This window comes from Mauremys mutica, chromosome 2 (assembly GCF_020497125.1).
Source record: "Mauremys mutica isolate MM-2020 ecotype Southern chromosome 2, ASM2049712v1, whole genome shotgun sequence".
Lineage (NCBI taxonomy): Eukaryota > Metazoa > Chordata > Testudines > Geoemydidae > Mauremys > Mauremys mutica.
The window spans coordinates 199,072,800-199,097,219 of record NC_059073.1 but is presented as its reverse complement, the minus strand read 5'-3'; the positions used below and the strand labels follow the sequence as shown (position 1 = coordinate 199,097,219).

Sequence of the window (24,420 nt, the reverse complement as noted above, 5' to 3'; positions counted from 1 at the left end):
CCCCTTCAGGCTGCTCTGCCATCCCCCAGGTGCCTAGCAGCTCCCGCCCCCTGCGGCCGGGGCACGGCCCCATTGCCCGCCTCCTCCCGGCCCGCAGCCCGGCTCTGCCCCCTGCCCAGGCAGCGCCGCGGGGCGGTCCCGGGGGCGGGTCCCCGCCGCTCCATCTCCCCGCCCCGCGGCTCCGGGCCTCTTTGTGCCGCTTCAGCCGCTCTCGCCGGGGTCCGCTCCCTGCTGCTGCCGCCGCTGCTGCTCCCGCGGCCCCGTCCCCCCCGCAGCTGCTGCCCGGGAGGGCGCAGGGCAGCCTGGCTGCGGACTGACCAGCCCTGACCTCCCCCCCTCGCCAGGGGATCGGGGTGGGCGTGGCTCCCCCATCTCTCCTGGTCTCCCCCCAGCCAGGGGATCCCTCTGTCTGTGCACTGCTCCTCCTCCCCCCAAACCCACCCAATCAAGGCATCGCCCCTGGGTGTCGCCCCCACCATGCTCACCCCCTGATCCTCTTCTTGCCCCCCTTCTGTCCCCCCCAGTGACAGTGATGGGGCTTGCTCTGCTGACAGCTTTCATGTACATCTGAGAAAATAAGGATACAGAAAGAAGAGGCGAAATGAACCATTTCCAGCAGTGGGTCATATTCCTGCTCTCCTTGTTTCTGGAGGTAAGATTGAAGATAGAAATATATATATTTTAATGTAATAAATATTCTTCTTTTGTTTGCAAATAGATTTTCTGGTGATATATTAAAAAACTAATTATTAATCATGGCATTTATGTATTCAGAGATTGGTCTGATTACTTTTTAAATGATGGCAAATCACTTAGTGCAGAAAGTGGATCTGTGTGGTCATGTCTCCCCCAAATCTGGCCTTGTCTCTCCCTCCCCCCCCAACCTGGGGATTCCCCCTATGTGTGTATATTACATCTCTTCCCTTTTTCCCTCTAAAGATCAAAGCTATAATATATTTTGTGCTGTCAGCCTTGGAGACCTTGAATACATTTTCATTTTTGATTTTTGAATGGGTAGTTTGAGATTCCGGATTCATTTTTCTCACTCTGGATCATCCGTCCCACATCTTTCTTTCCCTCCTTTCTTGTGCTGTTGTGTATTTTTTTCCCCCAGTAGAGGGGAACATTAACCTTTTGAGAGAGAAATCTGTCTGTAGTCAAATATTAATGATCCTCACAAGCTATAACTGTACAGATGGGGAAAGAAAAAGCTTTCAGTCCTCTAGGAGCCATGGAAAACTCCCATGGGCATCCAAAAAACTTAAAAAGCAGCTTTGTAGTGGGGCTGATGTAAAAATATTTTCTATGCTGACTTGATTGACTTGATTTTGTAGGACTGAGTTTGCTAGTTCTCAGGGAGGTGCAGCAGGGTGTTGATGGGAAGGAGAGTATGCAGGGAATACTGGTATGGTGATAGTTATAGGCAAATGAAACTATTCTTGGCTATACAAAATCTGGCAATTTAGAAGCTCTAAGAACTAACGTTTTATAATTATTAGTATTCAGCTGTATGCTGCAATTTCATTTGTACATTATTCTTGCGTTGGAATTGGTTCAGTAACAGACACATAGTCTGGAACACTAACTGTTGAACACTACCTTGCCTTGAAGCACTTTGGGTTGGTTAGCTTCTTAGTGAGGTGTTAAATGCTGCACAGATTCACCCTTGTGGGAATGAGCAGATTTCAGCTAGGATTGGACTGAAAGACGTATCCAGTTCTTGGACTGGTGCCCTTTTGTTGATGAAATGTATTATATAAAATGGACGGTTGCCAATATTGGCATCGGAATGAACAGGCCAGAGAGAGTGAGGAACACTCTATTTTAGACTTCCTGGATGATTTGGGTAGTTTCACATTTGGCTTTAGTAGTTACAACAAAAAGGGGAAAAAAGTGCAGTTTATGTTAATTTAAAAAAGTGATTTTAGGCCTTGTACTTATATCACAGAGCTGGAAGGGTGACTTTACAGGAGTGAGATCCACACGCTTTTAATAAAGAGATCAGCTGTACTCTCATTTCTTGTTTTGACATTTGGGGTTGAATTCAGTGCACCTAAAAGCATGGCATTATACTGATGTGAACCAGGCTTGCTGCAGGCATGTTGCCATGTGTGAGCTCCCCCTTCACAACTTTGCCAATGCACTTCAGTCTCTTCCTTATCAAATACTTCCTGGTACAGTGTATTTCATTGACTTCCAGAAGACCCAAGTGGTTTACTTTAATGTGCTTTTTGAACACTTGACCCTTTGGATGCTGTCTGGTAGTTTAAAGCTTTGGAAATGTAGAAATGATGTAGTTCTCTGTGCTGGATAGTTTAGAGAAGGAATATGGTTGTTTCAAAAAGATAAAACTGAGAAAACTGATTGATTGGAAAACTACTAGTATCTACATAATGATGCAGTGTTTCAGGAAATGGATATTTTTAGAATCCGTGTTCTTTCTTTTAGGTTTATGCCACCCACTTAGATGAACTGTTCCTGGTATATTGGCCATTATGCCATCCATAATTGTCACACTTAAGGGAAGAAAATGGGACAGGGATGGACAAAATCACATTGGTATTAGTGGATTTACCGTATTTTCCGCACTATAAGGCGCACCTAAGAGCCTTAAATTTTCTCAAAAATTGGCCGTGCGTCTTATAATCCGGTGCGCCTTATGTGTGCACTGAGTTCCAAAATCTGTAAAAATGTTGTTGTGCAACTTTGGTAAGCACTTTGCTTGATTGACTGTCGGACCATTTTTCGCTGACACAGGGACGTAATACGCAAACTACGTACGCTGGCAGCGATAAACCAATCAGAGAACATTACGTAATACGTACAGTACGTACGTTTACCTTCTCCACTCCTCCGGTAGGTATACTACCGGTATGCTGCAAAACAACATTTGTTTGTCTAAGGACCCCCGAAAATGGCACCAGTGAAGAGACATGCTTACGAGGCACAATTCAAACTACAGGCTATCAGTTACGCGGTTGTAAATGGGAATAGAGCAGCTGCGAAAGAATTCAACATCAATGAATCTATGGTTCGGAAGTGGAGGAAGCAAGAAAATGAACTGCGCCAAGTTAAGAAGACGAAACAGAGTTTCCGCGGGAACAAATCGAGGTGGCCACAGTTAGAAGACCAACTTGAACAATGGATTATTGAACAAAGAACAGCCGGGAGAAGCGTCTCTACAGTCAGCATTCGACTGAAGGCAACAACTATAGCACAAGACATGAAGATCGAACACTTTCAAGGAGGTCCGTCTTGGTGCTTTCGTTTTATGAAAAGGCGTCATCTCTCCATCCGCGCAAGAACTACCGTGGCGCAGCAACTGCCGGCGGATTACAAAGAAAAGCTGGCCATCTTCTGCACCTACTGCAGTAACAAGATTACCGACAAAAAGATCCAGCCCAACCACATCACCAACATGGACGAGGTCCCCCTCGCTTTTGACATCCCCGTGAACCATACTGTGGAGAAAAAGGGGACCAGCACGGTATCGATACGCACCACGGGGCATGAGAAGTCGGCTTTCACTGTTGTTCTTGGTTGCCACGGTAATGGACAGAAACTACCACCTATGGTCATTTTTAACAGGAAGACGCTGCCAAAAGAAAAGTTTCCAGCTGGAATCATCGTTAAGGCCAATCAAAAGGACTGGATGGACGAGGAGAAAATGAGAGAGTGGCTGAGAGAGGTGTATGTAAAGAGACCGGATGGTTTTTTCCACGCATCACCGTTGATCTGCGACTCCATGCGTTCCCATCTTACCGCTACTGTGAAAAACCAAGTGAACCAAATGAATTCGGAGCTTGCCATCATTCCGGGAGGATTAACAAAAGAACTCCAACCGCTGGACATTGGTGTAAACAGGGCGTTCAAAGTGAAGTTGCGAACGGCGTGGGAGCGATGGATGACAGACGGCGAACACACCTTTACTAACACTGGGAGGCAGCGCCGGGCGAGTTACGCCACCATATGTGAATGGATTGTGGATGCCTGGGCTAAGGTATCTGCTTTAACTGTTGTCCGAGCTTTCGCGAAAGCCGGCATCATTGCTGAACAGCCACCTGGCAACGAGACTGACTCCGACAATGATGAGAGAGAACCCGGCATGTTTGATGGCGAAATTGCCCAGCTGTTCAATTCAGACACAGAAGATGAGGACTTTGATGGATTTGTGGGAGACGATTGATTAAAAAATAATGTGAGTGTATTGTTAAATAGTAGAATAAAGTTCAACTAAACTCACTGTTTGAGTGAGTTGTTCCGTTATTCCGTTAAATAGTAGAATAAAGTTCAACTAAACTCACTGTTTTGCTTCTGTTACCTTTTTACTACACTATGAACACCGTTACCTTTTTATGTAGACCGTATGTTTTAGCATGCGCCTTATAATACGGTGCGCCTTATGTATGGGTTAAGTACAGAAATAGATCCCGTAATTGAGACTGCGCCTTATAATCCGGTGCGCCTTATAGTGCGGAAAATACGGTAATTCTATTCAAATTAACTGGGTTGTGCCTTTTTCACTATATGTGAATCTGGTCCAGTGCCTTCCATGATAACTCCTGGACTCTGCAAAAATTCACTATAAAGAACAATAGGCAAAATGTGAATAAGAGGAAACAGACTTGAAGACAAGCAATAAAATAAACCAGAAAGGGAATTGTTCATCAGAAAATGTGGGAGGTTTTGCACATGCAAGATCTATTTGATTAGATGACTTTGGTCTATAATCCATGTTATGTTGGGAAAGATTTGGTGTGTTTGTAAAAGTAATTTGCATAAATCCTCTTTGGATATACCTTCATGTTGATTTTATTTAAGGTTTTATACTGATTTTAATTGTTCTTTTAATCTGGTATGTTTGTTTTGCCATCTGGATTTGTTTTGTAAAGCTCAGGATATTTTTATACATTAGGTGCTGTATAAATAAAATGTATTGTAAATTGTTATCCGTAATAGCATGTAGAAAAAAGGCTCAAGTTTAAGAACTGTTGAGCATAAACCACTGGATCAAAGAAATGTGACAGGGTTTTTTGAGTGAAACTTCTGAAATCTGTGGTAAGGTGCACTGACTGCCTTATGACTGGTGCATGAGATTGACTTGCTACATGATTATTTTATCCAGGTTGCAGCTTCCACATGAACTGATTTAATATTTAAAGTAGTGTTAGCTGTGTCATGCCTTTTTTCATTCTGACTTTTTGGAATTCCCAGGCCATTACCACAATAGAAGTAACTGTAATAATAATAAATACTTAGAATTGATTATTGTCAAAGCACTGTACAACCATTAACGTATAAAGTATTTTATTTGCTTAAATAGCACAAAATATACCCAAAATAAAACATTTCTATATCTAAATACCGGTAATAAAATAATATTTATATTTAGGCAATCCAAAAAACACAACGTGATTACAAACGAACATATATTAAATTCAACCTCAGATACTAGACCCATATCTTCTTAAATATCTCTAGATGTTCTCCAAAGTTAACGTTAGCTAATTCATTAACCTCGCAATACTCCAGTGAGACAGATGTTGTTGTTATTTCCATTTTAGAGGGAGAAATTGAGACAGAGGTTAAATGACTTGCCCGAGGCTAGTGACGGAGGTCAGTGTCAGAGTAGATATTAGAACACATTAAATTCCTGGCTCTCTGTGCTGTTCGCAGGACCATGATGCTCTGTATAGCAGGGCTTGAAATGTATTTATCATGGAAATTTATTGCAAGCAGATATGATGGGGATGGACAGTTAATTCAGAGGTTTTCCTATTTGACAAAGGGTTCCCACCATAACTAGAGAGACATTTACAACATCAATCACTGACTCTTTTCATCTGAAAAAGTAAAACAAACAAGCAACTCTGCCCTAAGCAGAGATTTCTAGAACCCCAAATGAGAGAAGAGCCAGAGATGTCAAGGATCCACAAAGGTATTTAGGCTTCTAACTTCCATTGAAATCAGTGGATCTGGGCTCGAATGACTTCTTATTGTCTGTCTATTTAATGGGGAAGGCACTCAGATACTACAGTGGTGGACGGAAGTGCAAAACCATAAGGCAGATAGCTGCATAAGTACTTTAGGATCCCGCAAGAAGTAAATGAACATTGCTAAATGTACATTTTTCTTTCTTTTAAAAATGAACCCGGTTAGTCAAGAGTCAGTTTTGTGCCACAATAGCAGTGTGCTCTATGCAGAGGTCCTTGTGTCTCAAAAATCCTATTTTTTCCAAAAAGCCCAGATGCACTCTTGAAGTCCATGAGCTGTTGGGGCATTTATATAGCCAATCATATTATCTATAGCTGCAGCTGTGACCTTTGTAACAGTCCTTTGCTTTGTTTGTTTTAGTCTTGTGGGTCAGCTTTATAGAGGGATGGAAAGTGAGTCTAATGGGAATATTTGTTTGCCAGTTCTGGAATGTATTGTGTTACCCTGCCTTTATTTTTTAGACACCCAATGGCTTTGGGGCAGGTGCTCTATATATTCAAAACATTATTTTAATAATGAGTCACTGCCTTTAGGACACTGTTGAAAACCCCCTTGGTTAAATTAGACCTTCTGCCAGCCAGAGTGAGGGTACAACATATACTTGTGGATTATTTCTCAGGACGGATGTTCATGTCAACCTCTGCAGCAGGCCCAGGCCATTGTCTTTATGAAGCTTGAAATCATTGATGGGGAAGATTGAATTGAACATTTTAGGATCTACTTTTGCTAAAGGGTATTATGTTAGTCACAACACTATGCAGAGGGGAGGTTCTATCGGTGGCTCACAGGATCTAGATATACTATTCCCAATTCTGCAGGTAGTCTGCTGTGTCGTCTAAATTTTCAAAAGCGTCCTCTAATTTTAGATGCTTCAGTTGGATGGTCAACACGAGATCGCCTAGAGCCTTATTTTTAGACCAGCCGAACACTTGCAGGTCCCACTGTGGACAGCTGAAAGTGTGAGTGGAAAGCAAGTTGTAAGTGTCTTAAATTGGCCATCCAAAAATGGAGGCCGTCAGAATGCGTGAGCGCTTCTGAAAATGTAAGCGCTGGCCTCTGTGTACATTAGGTTTGGCCTCTGTAAAATATGTATGATGAATGATACACGCTATGTCTACTTGATAGATGTATAGTGAGGTTAAATTAATCAATCTTTGTCGAATATGTAGAGATCGTCTGATGAAAGGTAGACTAAAAGAAGAACAAAGTATTATTTTTTGAGAACAAGGGAACAGACAGAATTTGCTGATCAAATTGTTTTAACTGTAAATAAAATCCAAAATAAAAAAGCACAAATTACAAACTTCTTTCCATTTGTGTAATTGCTGTCTCATTTTTTGCATAGACTTAAATGGGATTCCAGGATGTAAGGTAAACTTAATAGTTCAGGCTGTTCATAAAACTTCTTTACCTCCCTTTATGTGAACAAAAATGTTAGCAAAGGCAAACAAAGTAGTCTAAAAAGCCCTTTGGTCCGTTTAGATACAGGCAGAGTTCTTAAGGTTGGGGTTTTTTAAAACCACAAAGTTCTTATTGTTTGTACTCATTAAATGGTGTGTGTGATCTCCATGACAAGTGATTGTCAATAAAAGACCACTGATATTAACCATGCTCTATTAAAATCACGTGGATAAGAAGCTTTACATGTGGTTGGCATCATATGGGGGCGGGGGGAGAGGGATGCTTCACATCCACAACCCACTAAAAAGGACTACCAAGAGCATTTTTCTGTCCATTTGTCCTGCATAATATAACACCTTTACCATGTGATGGAGAATGTTACTGCAGATGTGTTCGCTGACCCTTTCCCATCTGTTTATTTCAAGATGCACAGGGGCTCAGAAGCATGACAATGATTTTCTGTGTCTCCTTTCTCTCTTGCTGTTGGTTGGAAAGTAGCTGTTGCATCACAGAGTGAAGGAAGAGAGCCGCTTAGTATGACTTATTGTTTTGTGATACAACCAGGGCTGGCAGGAGCCAAGTCTCCCCTGTCTCTGGACCCCAGCAAGATCTGCAGTGACAGGCGGCTTCAAGCTGCACACTAAGCCCCTTTATTATTGTCAGTGAGAACATTTCCATGTTAATTGCAATAGTGGTACCTTAGAAACAGCAAGAGAGAGGTTCTTGAGAACCATTTGCCTGCTGTACGGAGAGGTTGGGGAATTAGTCCCAGGTGGATATGCCTGCTGTGAGTTTTCTTTACTGTGTGGGTTTTTTTGTTTTGTTATATCACTGAGTTGGTTTTTTATAGAGAGCTCTCACAGATACTTAGCACTTGTCATGATGCTTTCTATAAAGGGAAATCGCACTTTCTCTCTCTGACCCCCTTTTGCTCTTCTTACTTCCCACTTAGCTGATGGAGAGTCCCATAGTTTGCATGCACTTATCAGTTTAATATTGTGTTTTGTGTCTATGGCAATACAGCCTGTCTCCTCCATTCTTCCAGCATGCAGGAGCCTTTTTGTGAAATTGTAGTTTATTACAGTGACTTCAAAGATCTTTAGCAAAGTTTTCAAAACCTCAGGATTTTTTTTATAATTAACGTACCTCTAAGTTTCAAAATTGTCTTTTTTGGGGGACAAATTTTTGATTGGTTTTAAAAAATAATACTCCAAGGCCAGGGTTTTCCAGGCCCTGAACTTTGAAAGGTGTCCTGCCAAAAAGTGGCAGGGGGAGATAATGGAGGTCTGAATAGTGAGGAGTTTAATATTTTTTTCCTGCCTGTGTTATCTTGGGACTATCAGGAATGTCAAGTTTGGGCTTTTCTAGTTTTATTGGATCTGGTTTTGGATGACTCAATATACACAGACGGCTTTTTCACACCTTAACTGAAGGGGCAGAGATGCTGAATCTTTAAGAAAGATGTCCTTACTACCAATTGTGTATTAAGCATTAACGTTAAATAGCTGTTAACAAAATACAAAATTTTAAACTGTCTGATTAATAATCTCTTCCTCTTAATGGCCCAGCTTTCAATCTCTTTAGGTTTAATAATTTTCTCTACTTTTCAAGTCATCTTACCTAGTTATAAAACAGACAAGACCTATGATTGTAATAGAAAAAAATCCTACTTTTTTGCAGTAGGTGGGGAGAGGGCAGATGAGCATCGTTGAAGCCTTCTTCATATACCATAAATGAGTGAAAAGGAGCACAAATCCAATTCTTGCTTTCCACTGCAAGTCACCTTTAAATAAGTTAACTTTTCCAGAGTGGTGTTTATTCTTCCTATATCGCTTACCCCCTGTCCCTCAGTACTTAGAGCAGGGGTTCTAGTAACCTCTCTGGGCCTCACTTCCTGCATAATGAGAGGGGGGTCCTGACAAGACCCCAGCTAGATAGGAAGGGGCTCTGATAGTGATTGCAGGATGGAAAGGATTTAGAATCACAATTCTAGACTACAGCTAGGGTCTGATTCTGATCCCAGTATTCCTGTGGCATAGTTCTTCATTAGTCCCATGGGCTTCTTTTTGAGTCTCAGTCAGAACATGAAGTTTGAATGAGGGAAACTTGCATTGATTCTTTTTCTTAAGCAACCTTGTAAGGCTGCGTAAGAAACCAGATGCCCAGCACTAGTGGTGTAGCATTGTGGAGAGGTCAGGATTAGCAGCCTGTGAGGCTTCAGGGCAGCATGAGACATAGGTGCTACCACAATACTGACACACATACTACTTCTACTAATAAAATAACCTTATGCCTGTGCTGAAGGTGGTCCAGACTCTGGTGTTTGAGATCTGCAAGGTTTCTTTTGATCATTCTTACATTTTGCCGATCGCTTTGGTTAATAATGAGAACAGTTTTCCCATCTACAGGTCTCAAAGGCTGGGTAAGAGCTATCCTTTCCATGTTACAGAAGAGGAAACTGAGGCACAGACTGGCTGAATGGTTTGCCTACCTTCACGCACTATGTCAGTGACAGAGTCAGGAATAGAACCCAGGGCCCCATCCACTGAGCTGCACTGCTGTTTTACAGCCAAGGGGACTGAATCCAGGGAGGAAACAATCAGGCACTCCATTCCAAGGCTTCGGGACAGTGAAAGCAGACATTGTTCATCAATGCTGAAAAGCAGCAACAAAAACATACATTTACCAATGCACATTCTGACCACCATCCTCTGCTATACCGTAGCTCTCTCTAAGCATCTTGTTTCTCCATTTAGAAAAATAATGGATGTTATGAATCTCTGTAGAAAATATGCTTGCTTAATTTGACAGATTAAGTGTTCTCCAGAACAATCCCAGCTGATAACATTTAAAAAAAAATTATTATTTCCAGAAAGGAAAAACATCTGTGAATCCATGGGAGTGAGTTTTCAAAGTGCTGTGCGATGATTTGCCTGCCCTCCTGCTTTTGGTGTTAATGGACATCTTGCAGCTAAATTGCTGCCCACCACTTTGAAAATGGCTCCCTCTCCCTCAAGTTTCACGTAGGAGGAAACAAAGGTAGAAGCACTGGCTCTGATGCTACATTTCTTGCCCACCCCAAACTCCCACTGAAACAGAATGATTTTACCTGCCTTAAAGTAATATATTTTGTGCCAACGTGGAGGTAGTCATTCCCAGCCCATTAAAATCTTGGGATAATGAGCAGAACCCTCCAGAACAGGGACAGGCCTGCTGCAGAGCTCAGTATTTAAGTGATTGGGAGACAAAAAATGAACAAACAGGGATGGGTGTGGAGATCATAATGAAAGGTTCAGCTCTGGAGCCTGAAGACTATCCCCAGCAAGCAAAATTAGGGCATGGTTATCCGCACCACAAGCCTCTCCATGTTGCCCTGCCAGCGTGCTTCCACTCTGACCTACAAGAACCGCCTCTAGGAAGGGCGGGTATTTTAGTATACATGGCTTTTTTAATTCTTAGGCTGTCTCTCTGTGGGAATTGCCAATAGGTGTCAGCTGTGTTTGGGGTTTTTGTGAGCTGCACATTGTCTATGGGTAGTTGGACTGAAACTGCCAAACTCATTCCACAGACAGAAAGTAATATAATTGAAAGTCTTTTTCTTGATACATTTCCTTTCTTTGTTCCCCCCTGAAGCCTTTCTGCAAATGTAGAAAGTCAGTTCAGACTCTTGTTTCATTGCAGTTTCATTGTGTCTGGTGGCTTTAAGAAAGCATTAGCTGTTGATGCAAGATCAGTGCAGGATGACTCAAGCAAGAGTTTTCTTTCATGCCCCCAAGGGAATCCGACTTTCCCATCACTAAAGATAATCAACCCCATCCCAGTGAAATGAGATCCAGAAACTCACTGTTGGCCTTCCTTGAGCTTGAGTTTCCAGCTAGGGGCTGTACTGCACTCAGGACAGCAAGGACCTGAGAACCAAAACATTGAAGGAGATGGAGTATTGGGTTTCAAATTCTGTCTGCAGATGCACCTGTATAACCCCATTGACTTTGATTGGGTTGCATTGACATTGACTTTGCATTGGGTTGCATGGAAGTTACTGAGAGTAGGTTCTGACCATTAGCATGCTACTCTGATATTTTCAGCCAAGTGTCTACCTTATGTTTTTATTAGTAAATCTGGGGTTTAAAAATCTATTTTTTAAAAGTCTAACACAACCTCTAGCTATACCAAGTGTTCAATTAACTATCGATCCCCAAAGGATATCTGTTAGGGATCACAAATTGCCACCGGTTGGGTGATAATGGTGCAGAGAGTACCTGTTACTGTTAGTCCCTGGCTTTCAATAGTTGCCTTATGATTCATACTCACAGGCAAGCAGCATGAGCCAGTGAATAGGGCACTGGATTCTAGCCTTGGCTCTGCCACTGACCTACTGGGTGACTTGGGCAAGTCACATCATCATTTGCTTCAGTTTCCCCATCTGTTAACGTGGATGAAGTGATATTTTTCTTTGTACAGTGCTTTGAGATCTGTACATGAAAAGTACTAAGCATTATTATATACCATGATCCCACAGACTTTCAGCACCCAAAGCTCTTATTGACTACAGTGATTCTGACCCACAGCAGACAGCATCTTTCATGCCAGGATCTCAATGGGTTGGACAAATGTTAATTCATTAAGCCTAGCAGTATTCAGTGAGTAGGCAGTTATTATTATGCAGATTGTTTACAGATGCATACACTTTTACCAGAAGACTGTGGAGATTTTGAAACTCAATAAGGGACATATTATAATGTGTACTGTATGAGGCCTATTGTGAAATGCATCAAACCTTCTGACAGGTAAAATTTACTGATCAAATATGATGCATATATTCCCCCCCTATTATGAGCTTTTAACTTTTAACAAAGGCTACCTATTACCTTTACAGTTTTATATGGTGATTCCTAAACATAGATTCCACAAGGGTCCTGCAGTATCAAGGGCATTTGGATTAAGTTTAATTCCTCAGTAATCTTGACCTCCTGATTTTATTGGTGCCCTAATCCTGGTTCTCATCCAAACTCCATTAAGATCAGTGGAGAGACTCCCATTGACTCTGCTGATTTTGGAACAAACCACCTGAAAGGTGCTGAGCAGCTGCAAAACCTATTGACTTTGCTAAGAATTGTGAGTGCTCAGCAGGGCCTCAGCACTTCTCAGGATTTGACCTGTTGCAAAGAGAACTGTGCACTGTGTGTATTGTACAGATTCATGTCTGTTTTTCAGTGTGCTGGTGTTTGCCCCAAAATCAAACAAACTACATTAATTTATTTATAGCACCACTGCTAGAACGCCGAGGCATTCGTGAATCAGTTCTTCTTTTCTGCACCTAATGTCGCCTGCCAAATCTGGAGAGCAGTTAAAACAGTTCGCTTGAGTGAGAGAGGGTTATTTTAAACAGTTGTGTGCTCCTTAGTTGTGATTAACGTTGCATAAGTAGAATTGCATTGTAGTGATTATGTAAAAGAGATTATGTAACAAACTGATTCTGTAAGCATGTCCCTGGTAAGTGCTAAGAATAATTTGTGAATGTGCATTTATTTCTTTTATATACACAATGCTTAATTTCTGTAAACTTTGGGTGGAAGGCCAAAGCATAGGACAAAATTCATAGTGTCAGATTATTAGGGCATATTTACTCCAGTGCATTTTAGTGTGGGTAGCATTCTAACAGTCCAAGTGTGTTGTTCAGCTATTGTATCTTTGTCTGGTAGGGTCCTATCTGGCTCAAATCTTATACAATAAAGTTTAAAATCAGATGGCTCATTAGTTTCTACTGGTTTTCTCAATTAACCCTTAGAATCTTGTCATTTCCCAGGCTGCCAGCCACATGAAAGTTTAGGAGGATGTGTAGTTGAAATCCCTGGAAGGACAAGAAAACCTGCTTTGCCTCACAGAGAGTTGGGGAGCTTTCCTCTTTCTCTTGCAAATTTGCCTAGGTATCAGTTCTGCTTTACATGTTGTGACACAGGGACTCTTTGGCAAAGAGGGCCCCCTGTTCTTGCAAACAACTCTCATCTCAGACTTGACTGTCACTACACCAAACAGGACCAGCTCTAGGCACCAGCAAACCAAGCACGTGCTTGGGGCGGCACAATTTCAGGGGCAGCATTCCGGGCGCTCTCGGAGATTTTTTTGTTTTTGTTTTTTGCGTGGGGTGGCAAAAAACCTAGAGCTGGCCCTGACACCAAACACATGTCTTGCAGGGTATTTATCCATGAGGGGTAACATGTAAGGTCTCTACAGAAAGCTCATAACTTGCCAAGGCTCATAATCATTGCAAGATGTATGTATGGGTAATATTTAAGGAATAATGTGACTATATTGAAAGTATGCTTTAGGAGCTTGATATAAAAGTTAGTCACCGGGGATAATGTATCTCATGATGGCCCACACATGCAAGAGGGAATTGTCACCCCTTCCCTGGTGAGCTGGTGAAGTAATGCAAGGCTTAATTGTCTTCATCCTCAGACTATTAGTGGCAAACCATCAGAGACAACTGCAAACAATCAAAACCATTTGGAGTAAAAAAGGAACATTAAAACAGACTATAGACAAAAGACTATATCCGTATAACAGAGGAGGGGGAAAGACCCCCTGAATCCTTTCACTGAGGAGAATCCTTGGGGAGCAGGGACGTTCTCATGAAAATTTGGATCCTGGTTCCTATGAAGCCAGCCATCCCTGCAACAGACTCAACTTTGTGTGTGTGTGTGTGTGTGTGTGGTGGGGGAGGGGGGAACCTATTTTATTAGATAGGAAAGGTAACTATTGGTAAGTGCAGCCCCAGGTTCATGTTTTATTATTTTGTTTTGTATTGTAACCACTTGTTTCCACCACTGTCTTGTTTAGAGTAGAATCTCTATTCTCCCTCTGAAATAAACCTGCTTTTGGTTTATTATAAGTATTCACAAGTGCTGTGCATTATACAGGAGTTGTGATTTAAGGTCAGACTCATGCACTGGAGTGCACTGTTCCTTTGGGGGCAAAGAATCTGGGATTTCTGTAAGTGGTCAGGGGCTGGATATCACAGGGGGGGCACTCAAGGATTGGGGTGCACCTATTGTTAACCTGCAAGGCAAAGTCAGGGTTGGCATAGCTGTAGGGGAGTGCTTGAGTGGCTGGTGGTGTGAGGGAGCTGGCAAACAGACATCACAGGAAAGACTCCCTCTTACTGGAAGCAGGGAATAACAAGGTGACTCACAGTCCTGGCTGCCCCAAGCACCGTCACAGTGGCGTAGTTGGCAGGATCTGTTACCTTGTTGGCTAGCTAACCACACACCACGCACTTGTACATCGGTTAGTGAGAGATCAAAGAGAGGGAACGTTAGAAACAGGGAAAGAAAGGTTACAGTTTGTTTTATTTTGGGAAAGGAAACAGAGCAGCAGAAAAGGCAGGATGAGCAGATAACTGTATATTAAGCCCATCAAGAAGCAGCTGGAAGAGTTGTGTGCAGAGTGCTGCTTATTTGCCGCAGAAGATATATGCAAGGGTTGAAAACCCTCCTCATGGAATCTGACAGGCATCACGAAGGACAGCCAAACTCCCTGAGTGTGCTTAAAGACTCGGGGAATCTGCCTAATACCACCACCAGTGTGACACCCATGGACCTGGATGAGGCCAGGATAGAGCTTCACAAACTGGAATTAGCAGAAACAGAGAGTGTGAGCACCAGTAGAGGATAGCAGAAATTGAAGCCAAAGAAAAAAGAGAGGCACCATGCCCTGAGCATACTGGCCTTACAAAAGCTGAACCCTTAGCCCATGGGTAATATTCCCCAAGAATCAGCCAGCTGGGACAAACTTTGCCCTGCATACAGAGAGACAGATTGTATTGAGAAGTATCTCATCACTTTTGAAAGAGTCTGTGAGCTGCGCAAAGTTCCAGAGGAAAAAAGAGCACCCAAGCCGATTTCCACCTTGTCTCGTAAAATGCTGCAGGAGTTTAATGAGATGGATGTGGGGGAGACATTGAAATATGAAACAGCTGTGTTGCAAAGATCACCCCCAAAGTGTACCGTTTAAGATTTACAAACCTCAAAAAAGCGCATGAGAAGTTGAGTCATTGAGACTGTGTAGAGAATGTGTGATTTAATGAAAAGGTAGACAAAGGGGAAAGGGGTGGAGGATTCTGACCAGCTGTTTTATCTCTTTGCACAGGAACGTTTTCTTAGTATATGTACTGAAGAAGTCAGTGGCAGTCAGGGATAAATTCCTTGCCACTGTACAGGAAGCAGCAGATATTGCTGACTCCTATATCCAGACCAGACCGTTCAGTGAGCACAAACCCCAGAGAGAGAAGCAGAAGCCTGGTGTGAAGAGAGCCCCCCGTTTATCCCTGGGAAAAGGGGAAGGCAGTGTGATTCCAAGCATGCCCCTCCGCAGAACCGATCCCTTTATGGGAATCATCATTACAAGGCCCTAGCATAGGCATGTGCCCAATAAGGAAAGCAGTGGTGAGTTCTTTGTGCAGGAGAATGAGACCAGGCTCATTGGAGAGCTCTACAGGCAGCTTGTGGTGCCCAAAAGGTGCAGAGCTATTAAGTTTGGCACATGATTGTCCATTTGCTGGTCACTGGGGGAGGGAAGAACTTTTGAGAGACTTAAGAAAACATTTGTTGGCCCCATATTCAGGATTTGGTGAAGGCCTATCGTAAGGCACGTGGCTTACGTCAGAAGCAGGAGAAACCTACCAGTATCAGCAAGGCTCTGTTGCAGCCTTTATGTGTAAATAAAGAAGCATTCCACAGGGTCGTCATGGATATCATACAGCCATTTTCCAGGCTGTCCAGAAATGGGAAAAGATACATATTAGTGGTAGTTGATTTGCCACTAGATATCCAGAGGCAGTTGCCAAGTCAAACGTGGAAACTGGAACAGTGGCAGATGCACAGTTCACTACATTAATCAGTGTGTGTTTTCCAGAAGAAATCCTGTTGGATAGAGGGTCAGCTATCACGTCCCTGATATTGAGAGAATTGTGGAAGAAGTGTGGGGTAAAATAGTTAAAATCTGCCCCTTACTACTCAGAGGCAAATGGTCAAGTTCATGCTAAGAATGTATGTGGACAGGAAAGTGGGAGATTGGAATGTATCACTGCTGTATCTATTATTTGCTTGCAAGTGAGTACCCCAAGAGTCCACAGGATTTACCTCGTTTGACCTCCTGCATGGGAGAAAGATCAGAGGGCCCCTGTATCTTCTTAGGGATTCCTGGGAGGTGGACCTGGAATGAAGGAGAGAGCCCATAACTGAATATGTAACCAGGTTTAGAGAGAATTTAAAATGCAGGATGGATTCAGTGCAACAAAGTCTCTTAAAGCTCCAGGCTATACAAGAAGAGTAGTCCAACAGGAATAACTGGAAAAGGACATTAGGGGAGAACACATTTGTCCTGAGCTCCAAAGGGTGGAGTCTGTTGTTGACTGGCCTGTACCTCAAACCAAGGGCTGGGTCCAGGTCTTCATTGGCTTGGCAGGTTGTTGTCACAGGTTTGAGGAGGGCTTCAGATAATGTTGTACCCAGTCTCACCTCCCACCTGCCTCTCTCCACTGCCAGGTTTATCCTCTCAGTCCTAGGGCTTGTCTACATTTGAAGCACTATAGTGGCACAGCTGCAGTGCTTCAATTTAGACCCTACCTATGCCTTCAGGAGGGGTTCCCCTGTTGGTGTAGCTAATCCACCTGCTTGAGAGGCAGTAGCTATTCTTCTGTTAAGCTAGCGCTGTCTACACTGGTGGTTAGGTCGGCATAGCTACGTCTCTCAGGGGTGTGGATTTTTCACACCCCCGATAGATGTTATGCCAATGTAAGTTCCCAGTGTAGACCAGCCCTGAGAAGTAGCTGGGGGGAGATGACACATAGGAACAGAAGCTGGGGTCATGGGGTGGGGAGAGCTAGCAGAATTTTTGAGCAAAGAAATCAGGGATTGTAGACGGGTGATGGCACTGAGTTTCCTTAGCTCCTGACTCTCATCTTAGAACCTGAGTTCTAAGTGCTGCAATCCTTGTTACAATTCTTGCCTTGACTATTGGAATCTGCTCTTTTCTGACCTCCATTCTTCTCATGTTTTTTTTTTCTTTTTAAACTAAAACACTGCAGCTAAAGGTGTAATTTTCTCCATCACTTCAGCCATGTCCCCTGGCTGCCTTTAATCCCTTTATTGGCTCCTCATTTTACTGCCTCAAATTCAAGTTGTTTATCTTCACCTTCAAGCTACAACAGAATTCTACCTCCGCCTACAGCTCTGATCTCATTTCCTTCTACTCCCTCGCTTGCTCCTGGTGCTCCTTCCAGTCGTCTTGTCTTACAGCTGCTTTCTTCTCTCTCTGCAGTCGTGACTTCACATAGTAAATGAACGTGGCTTGGAATAATCTCCTGTTCCTGGCTGTCAGGGCCCCTTTCTCCTACTTCAAATTTCTCTCTTGAAACATTTTCCGGGGATCTTTTCTTCTGCCTCTCTCCACTGATTCACTTTTGTGTCTTTCCATGCACCCTTCCCCGCCACACACTAGGGCCACTAGTGATGCAGACCGTGACACATCCTCTTTTCCCACAGACCCCTCTGTGCTTCCCCCCAACCCCCGCTTCATAGAATGTTCTCTCTCAGCTGATCCCCAAGACCATACTCATTTTGTATTCAAATCCCTCCTGAAAGCCCACTTCTACCCTGACACCTGTAATAAACTAGATGGCTGATACCAGGGAGGTTGCTAGGTAAATGGAAATAGTCTGTATATGCAACAGAAAAAAAATATATATAATAAAACCTACATCATCCTATCATTGTATGATCTTGTCCCTCTCCATGTGACGTCTTTACTTTGGTGTTCTATTTCCCTTGTCCTCTTTCTTTGTTCCGTCTCTTATGTATTAGGGCAGAGGCTGTGCCTTCTTTTATGTTTCAAAGTGCCAACTTACAGGGGTTCTCAAACTTTTTCATAATGTGGATTACATGTTACTAGGGAGAGACTGTCTTGTAGGCCAACACTGCTTCCTTTTGTGATTACCCTTCCTGTTTGTGATAGCAATTGCTACCATGGGAAAGTAATATTAGAAAAGAATTTTAATGTACGTTTAGCTGTTGGTTAATTCAGTTTAATAGCTGGAAATAAGGAAGAGGAGCCGGCATCATGTGACCAGCTTTCTGTGAACAACTACCAAGTGCACCATGAACCTTCAGCCTCCCGCATTGTGGCTACCACTGGTAACAAATAATACAATTGCATGTTTTCTATCTACTTATATGGTCTCCATCACCATAGTATATGAGTCTCTCATACATATTAGTGAATTTATCTTCATAGTGCCCCTTGTGAGGTAGGGAAGAGTTGCTATTCCTTTTTCACATATGAGGAACTGAGACACAGAGAGAAGTGACTTGTCCAAGGTAAGGCAGGAAATCTGTGGCAGAGGAAGGAACTAAACCTAGATCTCTAGAGTCCCAGTTGAGTGTCTTAAGCACAACATCTTCTTACATGACTGCTTTCCAGTATGTCAGATTACACAAATCTTGTAGCTATACATCTAAACGAAATTCACCCTTCTTGGAAGCATTTGCTCAGATGAGGTTTAAGATGAGTAAGGGGAATGGGCAGCGGCACCTGTGTAAATGTGAGCAGGGGCGGCTCCAGGCACCAGTGCAGCAAGCGCGTGCCTGTGGCGGGAAGCCGCGGGGGGCGGCCTGCTGGTTGCCATGAGGGCAGCAGTCAGGCAGCCTTCGGCAGCATGCCTGTGGGAGGTCCGCCGGTCCCGTGGCTTCAGCGGCAATTCGGCAGCGGGTACACCGAAGGCGTGGGACCGACAGATCACCCGCAGAAACGCTGCCGAATCCACGTCACCAGCGGACCGCCCGCAGGTGTGCCACTGAAGGCTGCCTGACTGCCGTGTTTGGGGCAGCAAAAAACATAGAGCCGCCCCAGAATGTGAGATCCCTTCTACTCTTCGTGGACACACAAAATTCTTGTTAACATCAACGGGAGTTATGTGCATATATGCAGATGAGAACAGAGGCACAGAACCAAATTCATCCATGGTGTAAATCCATTAAAAACAATAGATTTATACCAGGCATGGATTTTGTGTTTGATTCCCATTATTGTTAATATGAGTTATGCTTGTGTATTGAGATGAGAATTATCTCTCTAAATTACTTTTGTCTTCTCGTGGGTCTGTCTAACATGAAAGCAAAAGAGAGAGAAGAATTACTTGCTTTTTGTATTATCTGTTACTCTCTGGTTACATAAGGGGCCCAAAGCTATATGAATGCACATATTAGTGCAATATTAAGACTGAACATTTAACCTCATATCACAAATGTCAGGAAATTCAGGGAGGCCTGCCCTGCTTGCACATACGTAGTACAATACAGACTTTAACTATATATCATATAGTCCTTGGTGATGATAAATATAATACGTACAATTTATAATAAATTATAATGGAACTGCACATTTTTCTACAACTTTGGGTGTACATATGAAACCTTTTATAATGCAAATGCCAAATAATTAAAGTCTTGTATTCAAATATAAGGCCGATCCTGATACCACTGTAGTCAGTGGCAGCACTCCCATGGACTCAGCAGGAGCATAACTAGAGCCATATTCTGAAGTTTAACCCAAGTCCTAATCTGTGATTTACTCTATTTCAAGAAAATGAGGCCTCTTGAAGGATATAAAGCTCCTTAAGGGAATATAGTTCAGATGAATAGCTCTCTAAAGGTTAACCACAGAGTAGTGGTGTCTGAGCAAGCCCTACATACGAGAAAATTACATGCTTTTACAAAAATCCCACCATCTGGAAGTGCCTTTTGGAGACAAATTAATAACTTGTAAAAAAGTTTCCTTTTGAAATTTTCCCACAGTGCATTTTAAAAATAACATCTTGAAAGGAGTGGGAACAGGGGCCCTTTGTAACAGTGCTTTCCTTCAAGCTCTAATGTTTACATACAATGTGAAATGAGGTATAGAAGATGCAATTAATATTGGGTTTCATAAGGTTGCTTAGTCAATGCTTGCAAGCCTAGTTCATAGCAGGAAGAATGTCAGTTATAATTATGTTGTCAGCATTTGCAATACCTCTAGCAACAGTAATGAAACTGAGACAAAAGAGCTTGAACCTACTGTGTTTGACCCGATGACTGGCGCCCCCATCCTGCCTTGAGAACTCTGTGCATGTAAGGATGTATCCACATAGTCCTTGAGACAGGAATGGGGTCTAGGTGTATAAAGTTCTCCTTAAAAATGAATGACTTTTCTAAGTTCTTTGATCTCCTAGGCACATCCCTAGTAACCTGTTCCTGAGTTGCAGACCCACAAAACGTGTCCTATTGATTCCAGAGTTAATTTCCAGATGACCCTCGCAGGGCTCTTATATGCTTTTCCTCGGGACTGAGTCTTTTAAAATAATGTTTTAGGCTCAGGTGCCTTCCTTATTCATGGCTGCCATTTCTCCTCTGAATTGATTTTCTAAAGTATGTGGAATCAGCTTGTAGATCTAGTGTATTTCTTCAGAGTGTATTCAAACCTAGCACTGAAGCAAAGAGCTGATCAGGCCGTTAGGCTGTCGAGCTCTGTGACAGCTAACGGTTAGAATTTTTAAATTAATAATAATTGTACTTCAATAGTATCTTTCATACCAGGATCTCTTGGCATTTTTAAAACATGAATTAAGCCTCATTGCATGCCTGCCACATAAGTGAGCAGAATTATTGTTCTCAGTGGGCAGATGGAGACATTGCATCACAGAGCAGTGAAGTGACTTGCACAGTATATCAGTGGCAGAACAAGGGATAGGACTCTTGGGATTCTTCACTCTAGTCCTTTGCTCTAATGATTAGGAATGATTCTGTCTTCTAAGGCTCAGTCCTACAACGTGCATTACTTTACTAGTCAGGGACCACTGTGTTCAGCACTCTGCAGGATGGAGCCTGAAGAGAGAGACCTCTTCATGTAATTCTGGAGGTGGATATTGAAAATCCCAAGCCAGAGTTCTCAGAGGCAGGGGGCATCCATCCAAATAACCTTGAATGTGGTCCCAAATTTCTCAGCAGGGGACTCCTTTCTTTGTCTAATTGTCAAAGTGGCACCACCATAGAGTTGCAAAATGTTTATGCAGTGTATTTTGTCAGTGAGGAGTTTGATATCAAGAGAGAGAGACAAGTATCAGAGGGGTAGCCGTGTTAGTCTGGATCTGTAAAAGCGGCAGAGTCCTGTGGCACCTTATAGACTAACAGACGTATTGGAGCATGAGCTTTCGTGGGTGAATACCCACTTCGTCGGATGCATGTGAGAGAAAGACGAGAGAGAGAGAGAGAGAGAGAGAGAGAGAGTGATTGTTACACTGTCTACTTACCCAAATCCTTTAGTTTAGTAGCCCTTTCAGATACTTACCCCCCTGAATATCACTATACAGTAACTCCTCACTTAACGTTGTCCTGGTTTAATGTTATGATGCTGATCTGTTAGAACGTGCTCGTTTAAAGTTGCGCAGTGCTCCCTTATAACGTCCTTTGGCAGCTGCCTGCTTTGTCCACTGCTTGCTGGAAGAGCAGCTCCTCCTCATGGGGATTAGAACTGGGGGGGTCGGCAGCTCCCCACATCAGCTCCCCTAAATTCCCTGTAAGGTATGTGGCTTGGCAGCTGCCCAGCAGTCCCTCCCGCGACTACCGTGCTGCTCCTGCCCTGCCCTCTTCCTTGGAGCTGCTCCCAGGGGCTTCCTGCTTGCTGGGAGTGTGAGGGAGAGGGGTGCTGATGTCAGGATGTCCCCCTGTTCCTGCCCCCTGCTCTGTACCTCCTCTCCACAAAGCGGAGGAGGGGGACGGGGCTCGGGGACAGAATGGAGGGAGCTTGCTGGAAGCTGGTTTTTCCTGTCTGAACTGCTTAAAAGGGCAACATACTTGAAGTGGGGTTAGTGTACTTAAAGGGACAATGCACGTCTCTCTCTCATGAACGGACTCCTGAGCACTTTGGAAAGTCAGTACTTGTGCAGCCATGCATAGAATTGGAAGGGACCCCAAAAGGACATCAAGTCCAGCCCCCTGCCTTCACTAGCAGGACCAACTACTGATTTTTGCCCCAGATCCTTAAGTGGCCTCTTCAAGGATTGAATTTACAACCCTGGGTTTAGCAGGCCAATGCTCAAACCACGGAGCTATCCCTCCCCCCTGCCAGGAGGAGGGAGTGGTGTGCTCCAGCTAGATAGCATGGGCTCATCATCATGTTCAGTTTTTGCAGGGAAGTGTTTGCAGCCACTGCCATGCATCTATTGTGTTTCCTCCCTCCTGCCTCAGTCCATGCTGCCTTGTAGAGTGAGAGGCTGCATTAACAACAGCGTATTAACCCTTGAGGGCTCAGCCGAGTGCTAGTTCATCATTTAGCAGCAAGGCATTCCCTGGAAAATATTCCACCCCCTTACTCCTCCACCTCAACCAAGCTTCACAATCATTCATTGCTGTGTACAATATTAAACTGTTTGTTTAAAATTGTTTAAAACTTGTACTGTATATGTATATAATGTCTTTTGTCTGGCAAAAAAAATTTTCCCTGGAACCTAACTCCCCACTTACATTAACTCGTCTGAGGAAATTGGATTCGCTTAACATTGTTTCGCATAAAGTCGCATTTTTCAGGAACATAACTACAACGTTAAGTGAGGAGTTACTGTAGTTCCACAGTGACATGTAGGACTATTATTGTTTGAACTAATCTAGTCTCTGATTATTAGGGATGGGAAAATGAGTTCAGATAGAATAAGAACTGACTTAAACTTTCACCTCAAACCTACCTTATTGGAGTTCTGAATAAATGTGGTGAAATGTTGCCTCAGCATATCTGGCTTGTATCCAGTGCTGGAAGCAGATGTACTGAAATACTGCAAGAACAGCTTTTCCTGTGAGACTTCTAGCCCAATTTGTAAGAAACAAGAAGTTCAGATAAGGTTGGGGATGACCTCTTGAACTTTTAGGTGCTTAGCCAAAGTAGTATCATCTGGAAATCACCTGTCATTATTAACTATGTTGTCACTTCATAGACTCACTGAAATACATATTTAATAATGTATAGCTCACAGAAAACATTAGTTTAAAAGATGCCAAACTGACAAGGTTACATAGTATTAAATGCTGCTTTCTGCGGTCCGCTCAACCAACCATTGGGGGTAGCCTGGAGCAACTTATTTCAGTAATTTCTGCTCCTCCAAATTTAGCATTGTGCCTTTTGTGTTTCCGCGCGTGCATGCACAATGAAAACTGCAGAGAGCACTGTGACACTTCCTGGGGCTACCCAGGGTTGTGAGGCACCTCATTACCACCTCCCCTTAGTGTGAGGAATTCTAGTCTGTGCCTGCTGTGGGTCAGTTCCACCAGCCGCAGGCAACACAACCACTCACCTCTGGGCCTGCCCACAGGCCCTGCTGGCACTCTACAGTTTCATGATTGGTGCACTCCAACCCTTGAGCCCTCTGCACGTCTCCTTGGAGTGTACAGCCCCTATTCCACTGGACACTCGCAGTATTCCTGGGTTCACTGCTTCCAAAGAAACACAACACCTCAGCTTACCAATTTCACCTCAGATCTCCGCACCACTTAACTCATAACACTTGGACTTGTTTCTAGTAAAATCAAGAATGAGTTTATTTAACAAAGCATGGAGATTCAAGAAGTAGCAAGTAGAAGTAATCGAAACAAATGCTTACATATAAAATAAAATCATAACAGGTATTCTAGAGCCTAGACTTAATCAGCAAGATACCAAAAACATGAAGCACTTTACAGCTAGGCTGGCTGTGACCCTCCTTTCATGAGACATGCACGCCATCAGTTTGCTGCTTAGGTGAAGGATTAGATGTGTCCCCTTGCACTCCAAGATATACCAGAACAAGCCTTTGTCTTTGTTCGTAAACAGAACATCCCCTGCTGCTTGTTTCTGCCTGTAGATTTTTCTCCCTTGTAGATTTCACAATCGCTTAATTTGCACCTGGCTCTGTATACAACTAGGCATGCAATACATAATACACAAACAGCCAGACAGGGAAACAGG

The 24,420-nt window shown here is 43.2% G+C and overlaps 1 protein-coding gene across 1 annotated transcript in view; it reads left to right on the top strand.

The window, feature by feature from the left end:
- The first annotated feature begins 221 nt into the window (after positions 1-221).
- Positions 222-24,420, top strand: part of VOPP1 (VOPP1 WW domain binding protein) — a 95,842-nt gene continuing 71,643 nt past the window's right edge. Inside the window, exon 1 of the mRNA XM_045007530.1 lies at positions 222-652. Within this exon, the coding sequence (XP_044863465.1) occupies positions 602-652 (51 nt within the window). The 5' untranslated portion in view covers positions 222-601. The remainder of the gene's footprint in view (positions 653-24,420) is intronic.